Source organism: Habropoda laboriosa, unplaced genomic scaffold (genome assembly GCF_001263275.1).
Source record: "Habropoda laboriosa isolate 0110345459 unplaced genomic scaffold, ASM126327v1 scaffold99, whole genome shotgun sequence".
Lineage (NCBI taxonomy): Eukaryota > Metazoa > Arthropoda > Insecta > Hymenoptera > Apidae > Habropoda > Habropoda laboriosa.
The window spans coordinates 1498388-1512985 of record NW_017100239.1 but is presented as its reverse complement, the minus strand read 5'-3'; the positions used below and the strand labels follow the sequence as shown (position 1 = coordinate 1512985).

Genomic DNA, 14598 nt, shown 5'->3' with positions numbered 1-14598 from the left:
ATACAGAAAGAAAGAGATTGGAAAAACCGTTTCGAGCATAGTTTTAGATTCATTTTTTTTTCTCTCTTTCTTCTCCTTCTTTTTTTCTAGATCTAGGTTGGATAGCAATATTTCATCGAGCATTGCACCGGCGAACTTCTTAGCCGTGAAACTCGCGAAGAAGAAATGAAACCAGATTTAAAAGAAACAACCGCATTTCCGAGCGAGTTCGGTGGAATGGTATTTAAAATGAAAATCAACGGTGCATCGAGGGAAACTGCCATACGGTGAAACGGTACCTCCGTTTGTACCAGTAACACGAGCATGTATCGCTGAAATTACGGCGCATTAAGGCGCGAGAGAGGAACGTGCCCGTGATAATTTATATGCAGTGGAAGGAACGTGCGCCGCCCGGGGATGGATGTGTGACGAGCACGTGGAATCATTCTTCTAGGCATCTCTGGTGCGCCAACTGATTAAGGGACAACGATAACAGTCCGCCGCGACAATTAAACCACAAGATTCGTAAGAAATCTCTCCTCTCTCTCTCCTGCAGGTATTTCTGCCGCTTCTCAGGCGCTTCCTTCTTCGATTACACGCTGAGATAGTTGGCCAACAAAGGAATACTTAAAATATCGTACGATTCGATCTTCAGATACACCGGGGTTACCGCTTTACCGTGAGCAATCGATATCTCGATTGAATGTATAGTCGATGGAAGAAATATAGTAAGGTCGTAAATTCACTCACCCATTCAGATTTACACGTTTCGAGCACATCGATAAGCGAATCGAGATCAATCTGAGAAGATAAGCGTCTGTGAAATCACAGTCAGTTCTGCATCCAAGTGTTAACTTCGATTTAGTCTGAATGGAGAAAACGTAAAATGTCACACGAGACTTTAGATGTCACTGCTTTAATTTTACGTTCTTACTGTATCTCTTCTTAGGACTATACGGCGAAGGCATATTTCGATTACAGAAGCAGTAGAAGAATATTCTGTCGTCGATTTTTATCGAACAGTTTTCTTTTTTTAATTAAATGCTAACTATCGATGCGAACGGTACAGAGAGTACGCTCTGTTTCGAGACACCCGTTAGGAACAAAAGTGTGCAACAGTAGACGGCATTCACGGAACAAACAAGGGGGCCCTTTAATACAATATTACTGGCTACATCTTGTGTCCGTGAACTCATGGGGTGCGTGAGACACGCTCATTATACAGGATGTCCCATTGAAATCGTTAACCTCGGATACTACGCCCTGTGTCAATTTATGTACAAAAGAGGAGGCGTACTGCCGTGGTTCAACAAAGACGGTCACTCGCGGATGGAAATTCCGCGAGTTCGCGGAAAATCTTACAGGTACGTTTCTTACCTGAGCTTGGCAGCATATTCCACCTCGATGGCGCATCGGTCGCGAATGAAGTGGCCATACCTCTCGAGGAACTCTATCCCTTTTTGCGTGTGCAGGGATAGATTCTCGTACTGGTCCTGTAATAAAAAAAAAAAAAAGATACATAGACAAATTAGATCTCTAAATTTACAAACTTTTTTCTTTTCGGTTCAAGTGTAAGAGAACGTGGTCCGAAGTATTAACAAAATTTGATCTTGGCCAATTTTTATCCGGCTCTTAGGGAAACACTCCGTTCTTCCGAAACTTAAAATACACTCGAAAAGACACGTTGGAAAGGGAAGGCGATGAAAAATGCAAAAGGCAGGAGATTGAATAGCCGGATCGAAGTTTCAATTTCAATTCATCGATTGTTCCCAGGTCTCTCCCCTGTTTACGAAACCACAATAGACGAAACGGCGCGATGCGGGGCTTCTTTAAAATTTCATTGGAGGGTAGAGGGAGGGAAGAAAGGCGTCTGAACGATGGCGCGGTGGTCTCTCCTCATCTGCCGAGAGAGAGAGAGAAAAGTAGCGAAGAAAGGGAGAATTTTTGTTCGCGGAGACACGGGCGAACGGCACGCGTATATATCCATCGCGGTCGACCAACGACTGAGAAAACCTCTTGGCACACATACACACCGGGGGACAATGAAGGGATTTCGCAAGGCTGTGCGCCGCCTTGGCTAGAAAGATTTCTGGCCGTTTAGCGGCTCGCCACGAAAAGTGAAACTGGACTCTGCAAACGGTTGCGGCAATATGCACCTACGAATATACCCAGCCAACCACCATAGCTTTCTTGCCTGTTTTATCGGACTTATGAATCGCGATGGAACGCCGCGGCTGTGTAATACGTGCACTAGGCCGCTCTTTCTTCCGGCGTCGAATTTTCATTCACATTTTGACCGAGCCTCGTGAATGGAGCGTGCTAACGTATCACGTAGACTCTGATCGATCCTCCCGTACCGTACACTACTACCAGAAAGTTCACGGAGCTCTGTGGGGTTTTAAAAGATCGCTTCGTTTTCTGTTTCTTCCTTTTCCTGTGATTTATAATTCGAGTAACGAAATAGGATACCTGTGAGCTCTGTTGGTAATACAGTTTCCAGTGAAAGGGAATAAATGTAACCGATTCTTAGGCGTTAGAAGAATGTTCGCGAAATAAAATTTGTAAGAAGAATTCGCGATAGAGTTACAGCTAGTTGAAATTTGTTCAATCTAACACGATTGTAAAATAATCGAACAAATCGGTTATTCGTGAGAGTAGACTATCTACTATTTCATTCTTGCAACAGAGAGACCTAGAACTGATAAGAAAAAAAACACTATCGCCTGGATACTTTTTGCCCACAGTGTACGTAGCATGATTAATTGGTTATCTGACTCATTCACAAAGTACAAAAGAACGCGTCGTAGTTGAATTTTCATGGAATTTCGTGTCCTATTTAGCAGAATAATTTCTCCACGTGATAATCGAACACGATTAACCTAGGTAGCGCCATAAGCAGTCCAGGTATTCGCATTCCCAAGGTTCTGGGAAGACGGAGGAAACGGCATTCGCCGTAGCAGAGTCACGGAATGGAAGCTTTATCGTTCAAGGACGATCCTGTCTTTCAACATTTACGCTAGTCGCTTTAAGGCTTAAGGACAGACTGAGTTCTCTCTGTTTCAGCCACGTATAAAATACTTGTGATCGTGTGTCGCGGAGAAAAGAGAGTGGAAGAGAGAGACGCGAGAGTCGATCGAGAGTCGCCTATACTCTGGCATTCGAAACGCGTTACTTTCATTTCCAACAAGTAGCCATTCAAGGGCCACACACTGATTGTGAGACGAGTCTCTATATACCTGTGCGCTCCTCTGTATACCTGGCACACTCAATTGTCGGGCTTCTCTTTTGCCCCTTTTTTCCTTTTTTTCAAAGATTCACCTCGAAAGTACACACAGGGTGAACAAACAAAGAAAAAAAGAAGAGAAGAGTGAACGAGACCCCTCCTGACGCATCGATGTCACGATGGCCAGGATATATCCACGTACAGACCCTCTCCGGACGCATTAAAGTAATTAGCTTTTATCGTACGACGTGGTCTGTGGCGGTAAAATATGGAAAACAAAGGTAGAAGCTGCGAGTCATCAAATCATACGCTCCACGCTTAATTAATCGACGTTAATGACCGTTTCCCGTGGCATGTGCCCTAAACATGCCACGATATGCGGTCGTGCCGCTTTTTAATGCGATACCGTGGATCGGATGGAACGAGTTACACGTGAATAAGTGTTTTTCAAGAAAAGAAAAATTGAAAAAAATCGACTTTAACTCTCTGCGATCGTATTTTCCGTAGGCATGGTAATCGTACCGGTTGGAATTACTTTTTGGTAGCGCGCACTCGGTGAATTATTGCCTAAAAGACTTATAAACTTTATTCGAACGAGTTTGTTTAAGCTGTGCGCATATTACTTTTTCTTTCTCCCCGTTTCTGCAGGCAAACGGCATCTACGGAACGTTTAGAAGGTGAAAAGCCTTGTCGGGAAGATCCCAAAGTTCTTAATATACGAGAGATTTGTTAGAAATTGACAGATATGTGTATATAAATAACCGATGAATATTTGAACAAAATTATAAATAAATATCCATTTCACACTATTTCACGTAGGCGATGTCTAGCATCGTTCCCATACGCCCATAGTAAACGAAAGAATTGGCCAAAGTGTAGAATATACAAGCGAATATTATGCCAGTGGCGGATGAAGAGGCGAAGATTTCGCAACATTGATTCCCGTCAACCTCGTTTTGTCGTCGCAAACAGGAATACCAGCTAATCGTACGAAGTATAACATGATACTCGTGATACACACACGCGGTGATACGATACTATACCTGGCTGGATACACGTCTAAATTAGATATCCAAGTGGTACGTCAGACTCGATCACGGATCTACCAATGATTTACAGAGAAAAACAGAATTTTTCCGAATCGGCTACAACATCGTGGTTTTCTCATTGTGATAACTGTATATATGTATACGGCGTCGTGTGGCACTGGGGCAATTTGCAACTAAATAACGGAGAACTGGTAGCGGCAGGTGATAGTGGAACTCCGACTTTCAAACGTACGAAACAGGAAAACCTATCATTTTATCCTTTTCCCACCCGCTCGCTTCTCCTTCCGCCTCCTCTATCCAACGCATTCTGGCGACTAGATTTTATTTTCACGCTGCCCCGGACGTATCGACGGACTAATTATTCGACCACGCTAACTTCAGCCTCGTCGTCTAACAGAGAAATCACGGATATTACGTAAAATCAGCTCGAAGGAAATATCTGACATTCGGAACAGGATATTACGCAGATCGAAATATATGAAAAACGGATAAGAATATTATTAAAAAGTAAAAAGAGAAAAGAAAGAACTTGCTATGTAAAATAGATGCTCGTGTGAGAAGTTGGTAACTACGTAGGAACAACGAGCTGTTATCTAATTCCGTTGCTTAAACGTTATTCCATCGCACCTGTGTTTCGTTAAAGTAGTTCACTGTTAACCACTTGCGTTAATTAGCCAAGTTCGGTTAGCTCGACACGCACGAGGTTGTTTAACTATACCCTGAATTTGAAAATGGATTCGTTTGGACCGTCGTCGGTGTGTAAAATAACCAAACCGAGGAGGCTTTTGTAGATACACCTCTTCGGTTAAATTTACGACTGCTAATAAATCTTTACGACTCTAACGAAATCTCTGACAAATCTCACTGAAACAATATTAAAACAATAAACAGCCGAAGCTTATAGGAAAGCACAGCCAGGCGTAAAAACGCGTCGTAAATGAAAATTCGTTCGATTCGACAGAGAGATATCTAGACAAGCTGATGCTTCGAAAGAGCGTAGAGAGTCTTAAAACCATTTCTCTACGATAGGAAGAGCTTCGTCATCGTTGTTCGATTATCAGAGTCGGTAGGACGCGAATGAAATTATAGCCCATTATCTAGAATCGATTTCCATCTGGCAAATCCCCCCAGTAGACATGGTGTACACGGGGAGAATCGGTGAGTTTCCCCACAGCCAATCCAGCCGTTTTCTGTGCCGCAGGTCGATAGATAGAAAACGCACGCCTCCACCAACACACCGCTTCTGCGTCCACCGCCCTATGACTCACCCTTCAGGCTCGACCTTTTTCAAAGAGGTGCACTTGCAACCGAGACCTAACCTTGCAGGGGCAGCAGACTATTCAGGTCGGTTAGCTCGTCCCCCGGAGATAAGTTCGGCCTTTCCATTATGCACGCGTATGGCAGGTACCTTTGCTGAGATCACCTGCCGCCTCTCTGCGTCTCCTACTTTCTTCTTTCGGCCCGCGTTTCTACCTTTCGAACCTGATCCTCGATATTGGGGACACCTCGGAATGAACTACAAGACGCATTTTTTTAAACCACCTCGTTTCTCTCTGTGTCGCTTCTTTTTATTTTTAATTAACCGTTCTGTGGTTGAAATTTGGTATCTCTCCGCGGGGCGAAGTGTGTCAGAGAACGTTTGTATAAAAATTTTGAATGTATAAAGGAAGTGGATTGAAACTGCTACTTGTGAACCCACTGTGAGTCGTGGAATTCGAAAAATCTTTTCAAGGATCATCCTAATCCTTTGAGAACATACCTGCTTGTCCCGGCGCAACTTTATCCTCTCGGATTTCAAAGACTGTAGCTAGCCGGAATAATGGAGTACGTCCGGCGAAAAAAAGTAGTTATCAAAGCTCGATGAAAAAATTGCGAAACACAAAAGAGGTAGACCCGTAGGAAAGCAAGTTAATAGGAGGAATAACGTGGAAAGTAGCCTTTGATTAACTGAAAATTCCTTTCCTCGGCAATGGATCACGTCGAGAGCACCGAAAATATGCTAGAGCGCCGGCTGAAAACGTTTTCAAGAGCGGGGCGGCGTTAATTAATTCGAGACGAGAGTGCGAGCGGGAAAAGCGTTGTTCCCGAGACGCCGAGAAAAAGACGGGGCGTACTTATACCGTGGAAAATCAATAACCCTACCTCGTTGAATGTATTCACGCGTTAACATTACAAAAGAGAGAGAGAACGAGAAGAGACAGTGCAGTAGCGTAGCAAAATAGTTTAGAAACAAGAGACACGCGACACGCAGCGGGAAACCTAGGGCTGCGGATTCGAACAAGTGTATATTATGAGTCACGAAATCGCGTTGGGGCGGTTTCGTACCCTCCACCACCCTATTGATCCTGCATTTCTCCGTATATATACTCAGGCGAGTTGAAAGAGCGACAGAGAAAGCTGGCAAAGGCGGCTGACACAGAGGATAGGGTGACGAACAGCAGGCAGACAGACAGAGAAATTTGTCGCGTGAGAACACCGGTGTAACGCGTTACACGTGAAACCTGTGTACACTCGAAGGAAGGAACAATATATCGAGAGGTGATCGATCACTGGATATTATCGAGTACAATCGTATCGAGTTTGATTGGTAGTTTCAAGTGGTTCATCACTGTGGGACGTCCGTCAAATATTGACGAAGAGCAATCGAGCATTGTACGAACCGGGGCGTGGCCCACGTGCCAGACGAAACATTTTCTCTACACACTCTGCATCGAGTTATTTCTGGAGATTCGAAAATAAGCCTATATCGCTGTTGGTCAATTTTTCTCAAACAGAACACCGACGTCTTATTCGATGGAACAGTTTGTAGGAAATAGTTATCAGACGCAGAAGTCTCTGTCCAGACAGCAGACGGATAGGGAAATGGAAGAAAAATGGACCAGAGAAAAACAGCGCAACTCGCGAGGACGAGAGTATACGCGATACCATCTACCACACTTGCTCTCGCGGGTTAAGCACCGTTCGTGTGTACTAACGAGTAACCGGTGAAACACGAGAACACGGTGGCTGCATTTAATAAGCAGACGAAACGTTGAACCAACAGCAACACGGCGTGTACGTGCGCCTAGCGTCTAGCGACGTCGGTTGACTCGTGCTGTGCATACGGGTGCAGCACGCAACTCACATGCTCGCGAGCTGCTGCATAGCTAAACGTGTAATACGCGCACACACATACATATGCATGCACTGGAAGAAAAGTAGAGAAAAATAAAAAACGAGGAAGGGAAGAAAAAGCATAGGAAAGACTAATTGCCAGTGCAGTCGCGAGAAATCCGTTGACGGATACATGGTGCTAGTCTGTCGCACGGCAGAAAGACGCGGAGAATGCGCCGTTGTCTTTAATGCAACCCCACGTGAATAATCTCTCTCCATAGAGGATGTCTCTCGAAAATAGCATGCTTAACCCTCGAACGCACAGTCCAGAGTCTCTCTCTCGCGTCTTTTCCAGCATGCAGAGATCAGGATATTTAGCGAGCAAGTGTTTCAAGGGTTGTAAGTTCGAAAGCTCCCTCGTGTCAGCCAGGACCCCAAAAGATTGTTCGCTTTCGCGAAACGGGACAAGGTCTTCTCAACGACGCGAAAAATACTCCAGAATTAGGTACCCTTGAATCTCCTTTGAACATAGCCATATACACAGGGAACCGAGTGCACTTGTCGTTCAAACACCAAAAATTCAAACAACTTTCCTCCCTTCTCTGCCATCTCTGTACCGTGACCTTAAGTCTTGGTTCGTTCCTCCGCAACAGAGTGAAGGTCTATATAACGAGTGTTCAACTCGAGAGACCCTGTGACGCGAGAATTTCGAGTAGAACATCAAGATTTTCCAAGTCTGACCTCGAACAGCAACCGGGAGAGAGAGAGAGAGAGGAGACGCAGACTTTTCACACGTTTTTGAGCACGAACGGATGGATCCTTGCTCTTGAGGCTTTTAATAGACGCCATAAATCCGCCGCATCCGCACAAGTGCTCGCTTGATCGAAGACGAATCGCCCGATGGTGCTACGCTCGATGATGAATCGCGCTCGCTCGATTTTCTAATTAAGCGCCGCGCAAATTGACCGGCTCTTTTATAATGCCTGGCTTATACGGGCTTATCAGGTTTCGTGTGGCTCCGTTATGCAACTGGTGCTCGGTATGAACTGATCGAATACTCAATGTTAACGTTCCAACCCTTTATCGCGTGAGCCCGTTCGTTTTGGTCACACTTTTCGCACTTGACTTTCCGCTTTAATTCGAAACAAAAAGCAATTTACTCTCGAATACTTGCATTTTTCTTTTTTGTTAATATGTGGTACACGCGGAATGTTTGAAAAACGGCAAGCAAAGAGGTAAAGTACAGGATGTTACGCGTGCAAAGGACGATCGTATCACGGCAGGCGCAAGAAGAAGAACAGATCGTACGGCGATAGGTCGTCGAGAATACTGGCAAATTCTGAGGAATGTTGCCCCAGGTCGGGACAGACTATCGTGCCGCGTATGCTAACGGAGCAATGGGTAAACTTGTCCTCTGGTGAGAGGCGAATGACGCGACAGGGACGGATTACGGAACAAAGGGCCCCAATCGCGCGATTCATCGTCGAACAACGAGAAATTCGTCGCGTCGTCCGACCGTTTATTACCGTTCATCCACACTAGAAGGATCATCTTTGAACAGACACCAGTTACTTTCCGACTATTATCGAGACAATACGACAATTTGCACACGACCTCTCTACGCGATCCCATCGATTCTATCGCGATTCTAAGAACGCCCACGTCAACTAACGACGTCATAGTTATTTTTGAATAGCTATCAGAAAATCGTAGCTGTAGATTAGAGAGACACGAGGGAGCGTTGTTAAACTCGCGATTTTATCGCGAAGATTAAATTTTCAGGTGAACTCTCTCTCTCTCGTTTCCGTTCTTCCCAATAATTCCTAAGTAGATAAAATGGATCACTCGAAGCTTACTTCCAACTGCCAGACCAGCACACTCAGATTTCCACGAAATAGTTGGTCTTTTTATAGCACGATAAATCAACGGTGTTATTCCCCACCTTGCCGCTACTGGAACCGGTACACACGCGTACACTGGATATAACACGGGCGCAGAAATGCATAAAGATCGATTGAATAATAGAAAACCTGTATCTCTAACGGCAACTTTCCTTGCAAAGGTTGTCCCGCCTGGATACGATGCGTTTCGCTGCCTCGTGATATAATATATTTCAGCTTGTCAGCGATCATTGTCGCGCGAAACGCAACTACTGTTCCATACACACCCAGAAGCCGAAACGATCAAAGTAACAGACGTAATTAACCGACGTTACTATAATACTTTTCTCCTCGTTTTTGGTTATGGTCGATGACCTTAGCAGCGTATCAGCTAAAATACACGATTACAAGGCCTTAATTAATCTTTGTTTTGTTGCCGAAACGATCAAAGTAACAGACGTAATTAACCGACGTTACTATAATACTTTTCTCCTCGTTTTGGTTATGGTCGATGACCTTAGCAGCGTATCAGCTAAAATACACGATTACAAGGCCTTAATTAATCTTTGTTTTGTTCAACTTGTAGGGTTCAACGCTTCTAATTGCTAAAGCTAACGAAATATTTGCACTGGTTGGCAAGCAAAAGAAGCCAATGAACGTTTTGTCGATACAATGAAAAATAGGCCGACAGATAAACCGTGCCAGTGCACCGTATATCTGCGGCTTGAAATTATTCCACTGACGCTTTACGATTTCCCGATTATCTGCCCGGTCTGAGACGTGGCTATCACCGATACGTATAACGACGAAGTAGCTTTATTTATACGCATTCGATACAAGTGGACACTACGAGAAGGAAGTAAAACGGTTGACAGAGGAGAGGCACACACTGTGGGACGTTAGACCTTATTGATCGTTGGCAAGTAGCACGCGAAACGTAGGTACGTTGTCGGTTGCACAAAAACGGAAACGATTCATCGGGAGGAGACTCGTGGGCGGGATACTCCGGTTTGATACACGTTCAAGGTGCACATCTGAATGGAGACGAAGGTTTGCATCGAGAATTGCTTCTCTGTGAAAGAAACGACGAATCTGAATGAAATTCCGATTGTTCGTAAGACGGTATTAGATGATCCAACGTGCTGCTCTGCATAAGAATTACACTACTCTTCCGTGTTTCGAGCAACACGAAAGGTTAACAAAGTTCAAAGTTAACAGATTGAGAAACGTAGAAGCACACTTCTCATCTATCGTTATCTATTTGATACCGTTAAACGCTAGAAACTTCACAATTGAACGGTAACGTTAACCCAAAAGTAACACAGTAGATGGCTAGAAAATAATGCGTCTAACTGAAAGCATAAGAGACAACCTCTTCCGTATTCACATCAGTTCCCCAGTTTTTTTTTTCTTCTTCCGTTTCTAGAAAACTAGAATAATCCCATTTCACAATGTCTCCTGGTCTCTCAGACAATAGACAGACTATATGCAACGACATTCCTGTGTCACACGGCTACGTCAGAGCGTGGAAGAAGCTCGAAAAGGAAAGGGATTCGTAGAAGCGGAAGAGAAGCGTAGCCGATTGTTCTCGGTGGAAAAGAGCGGCGTATGCCTGGCTGACGGACGAGGCAAGGGCTAAAAACCCAACCCTGGACCAGGTTAAGAGTTCTCTTGGTTGGGTTGTGACAATAGGCACCAGGCGGCACGTTCCACGTGTCTCGCCACTTCTACGTGTTCTTTCCACAGGCTAGACACATACGCGAGAGTGCGCGCCAACTCGAAAGGTATACACAATCGTGCAGCTATGCAACGCGAATTAATTAGCACGGAATCACCGGAACATTTCGTTATTATCGCCGGACGCGGTCAACGACTCTGCAGACCTTCACACTCTTTTCCCTCTCTCTCTTTCTCTCTATGTCCTGATAACCCGAGCAATCGCTCTCCCTGCACTCTGTCATTCGATCTTTTTTTTTCCTTTCCTACTGTTCTCGTCTCTCTCTCCCTCTCTTCGTCGACTATTCAAATATGATTCAAGTTGACATGGAGTAGACGTGTCCCCATGTCGCGATGGCTATTTCACAGTGGAAACGTGAGAGTACTACCTATTTGTCGATGTCCATTTTAACATCGAAGAGAGAGTGGATATTTTATGGATTTTTTTTTTTATTTGGAAAAACTGAGATCAGAGGCTAATGGAGCGTATTTACGTCTCGTACGTCGCGATAACGAGAAATAATTGCGTCTGTATTCTTCTTTAATTAAAGACGAGGAATATTCTATTGGATAATTGATGTTCCAAGGTCTTGGAAGCGATTCACCGTGGACGAAAATAAAAGAAGCTCGTTTCTACTGTAAGAGTGGAATAATTAAAACGCAAATCCCGAGTTCAAAGTGTACATAATTACTCGCGGATTGAATGGCATGGCCAGGATGATATTTAAATGAAAAATTAAAGGACCACCCAAGCGTTTTCTTTCGCCGTGCAAACGAAACGAAGTATGTTCGTCGTTAAGTATTTTTCGTCCCCGAGTTCGAGAGGACGAAATCCATGGTTCTCGAAACACAAGGACCCTTAACGAACTCCTTCTATGCTCCCCTGAAAACAGGCTCACAGTCGCCTCTGGCACAGGGTCGTGGTCTCGTTATCTCGAGTCAATGTGTGATCATGCGCGACACTGATTCATCATCAACATCCTCTCCTCTGCTTCCTATTTTTTTTTTCCTCCCTCCCCCCGTTTCTTTCTACATTTTAATTGAGATCTGAGTGAATCACGACACACGGTTTGTCATACGCAACGTAAAACGGGAACAAACAAAACGTCTCTGTGGAAGGGAGGCAAGACCATCAACGGGTGTAATCTTTTCCTCGATACGGACAGAGGATGCGACCACCGATAAGATCCTCCGCGTGGGCTCCTTTCTCATCCACGCAGCCCACTTTCCTCCAAATAAAACGCTCTTAAAAATACCAGCACGTTTCTGCTAATTGTCCGTGCAACCGCGATTCGTTTAACTTACTCGAACGAATATCAACTAGACGTGTACAATATACTTTCGTTCCGACGAAGATTTAAACGCTTGTCTCGCTTTCTTCTTACGGTAGAGTCGCCGTAAGCAATATACTTTTGCCCGGTCGTTTATTCTTTTTTTTACTTCATTCCACAGAAAAAATACGACAAGGTTTTTGCGAATGAAAAATCGTTCTCCTTTGTGAATAGAAGTTAAGAAGAGAAAAATTGCGTAAAATAATTGCGATGCTCTTGTATCTCACCTTACCTGTAATAGTGATAGCTGTACGAAAAAAAACATAAAAACAAGTTAAGAATTCAGCACACGTACTGTGATATTAAGCAAGAATTCAACAGCCAAGCAGACCTTAACTCGCTCCATCATCCTAGCCAGCAGGCAAACGTTTCACACACGCTACACGGTATACACAAGATGGAATACAACATGCTATAATTATGCACTAAAGTTAGAAACTAATGTGTCGTACGGCACATCACTGCTCGCGCTATATTAGGAAAGCGTGCAGGAGTAATCGGCGGGGACGCATTTTCGTCTGATGTCGTCTCGTTGGAAATCGCACATTTGACCGCTGCTTACGCAACGAATTCGCTACGCGAATACGTAATGAGGTAGGTAAAGTGGCGTGTACAGGAAAGGGAATCGAACGGTCGAATCTTGGGCCGTATAACGGACGGCCACGATCACCGAACGATCGCCGTAGGAACCATAAAATTTCAGGGCCTAAAACGACCAGACCCCGGGACGGAGAATCTTTATCGCTGATTTTCGTGAAATCTCGCTCTAACTCGCCTCCGCAGGATCCTTGAAAACGTCCAAATGTCAAAGTTCAAACCCCCGGCTAAGATCCTCGAAACCGCCTTCGTACAGTATCGATCGAAACGAAGGCTAAGACTGCCTACTCGATATCTTCCGCGGTACCGTAATTTCTCAGCCGAAGGCTAGGCCATCGAGAACGTACACATTTTAAGGCTAGACGTGATTTTGTAATTCTAATTAGAATTATCGCGTGTCATTTTCCTATCGGCGGAGTTCCTTAAGCACTCGGCTAAGTATCTAGCTGAAACAGCTTACCGATCGGGCAATAATGTATTCGTACGTGTCTGAAAATACTAAGAATCTCACCGTGGTTGCGACATCGTCTCAAAAGAAAATGCACGACGACGCGTGTTCTTCGCCGGAGAACTCGTATCGTGCTTGCAATTAGAAATCTACAAGAGGCGGCAATTAGGAAAACTCACGGAGATAGCGGTGTGTACGCTCCAGATATACTCCAGATGATCGAGATTTCCTCGACGATACTCCGATGAAAGAAAAAGGAAAAACCTGGGACTTTATTACACTCGTTTTACGAACGTCTTCGGAAATGATTGCAGCGGTTAAGACGTAATAACCAGACGGTATAATAATACCGGGCCCGGTGATTTCTTAGCGGCCTAAAGACGCGCAGCTCGCTTTTACGTTTATCGATCGACTCGCAGAAAAGAGACCGTACGACTGGAGGAGAGGCATAAGCACGACGACGTCAGCTTTAATCGACGTGTATATACACGCCGACACGGTGCGTCTCGAGTAGGAAAGAACGACAATCCAGAGGTCCACTCTAACCTGGCCGGTCGCCTAATGAGAAAAACCTAGCCCTTCGCTGTTGTAGAATTTCATTTGGAGGCATATCGATTGTTAAAGTGGACCGGTAGAAACTCGCTCCAAGCTCAGCTTCAGCTACGTTCAATCTCCAACGATTTTAAATCCACTGTCTAACGATCACGAAGAAAAGAAACGATTTTTATGTACAATCGAATCAGTATCATTATTATCGCCGTGATTATCGAAAGAATCGAGATTTCCTTTATTAGCCAATCACGTGATCGTAGAGAATTCCGGTACACGGCCTTTCTATGGCTTTGCGCTTCCCGCTACAAAATAGATTAGCCGGCCAATTAGGCGCCCGTTTGCGCGTTAAGTATACATTAACGAGGCAAAAGCTGTTCGATAGCCGATCCCCCGAGCAATACTTTAACGATGTAAGATAATGTTACCCGAAAGGTATCAGGTAAAAATATTCAGAAAATAAAGAATAGTTTGATACAGAGGGGGGGGTTCACCTGTACAAAGAGGGAATCGTTTTAAGATACTTCCATGCCATATGGGATCTAATCCAACAGGACATTTAATTCGTCAGCGTGGAAACATTGTAAAAAGTATCGTGTTTTTAGTGGCTCACACCCACGAACGACAACCTCCTCTCTCTCTCTCTCTCGTGCCATGTCTGTCGCGGTTCTGCGTGCGTAAACGTACTCTCGCCTGTGCGATATTTATAGAGATTTGGCGCAATGCGTGGGTG

General features: G+C 44.6%; 1 protein-coding gene across 1 annotated transcript in view; it reads right to left on the bottom strand.

The window, feature by feature from the left end:
• The window catches only part of LOC108571855 (formin-binding protein 1-like), a 28914-nt gene that overhangs the window by 6321 nt on the left and 7995 nt on the right, over positions 1–14598 (bottom strand). Inside the window, 1 exon segment of the mRNA XM_017933999.1 lies at positions 1357–1472. Within this exon segment, the coding sequence (XP_017789488.1) occupies positions 1357–1472 (116 nt within the window).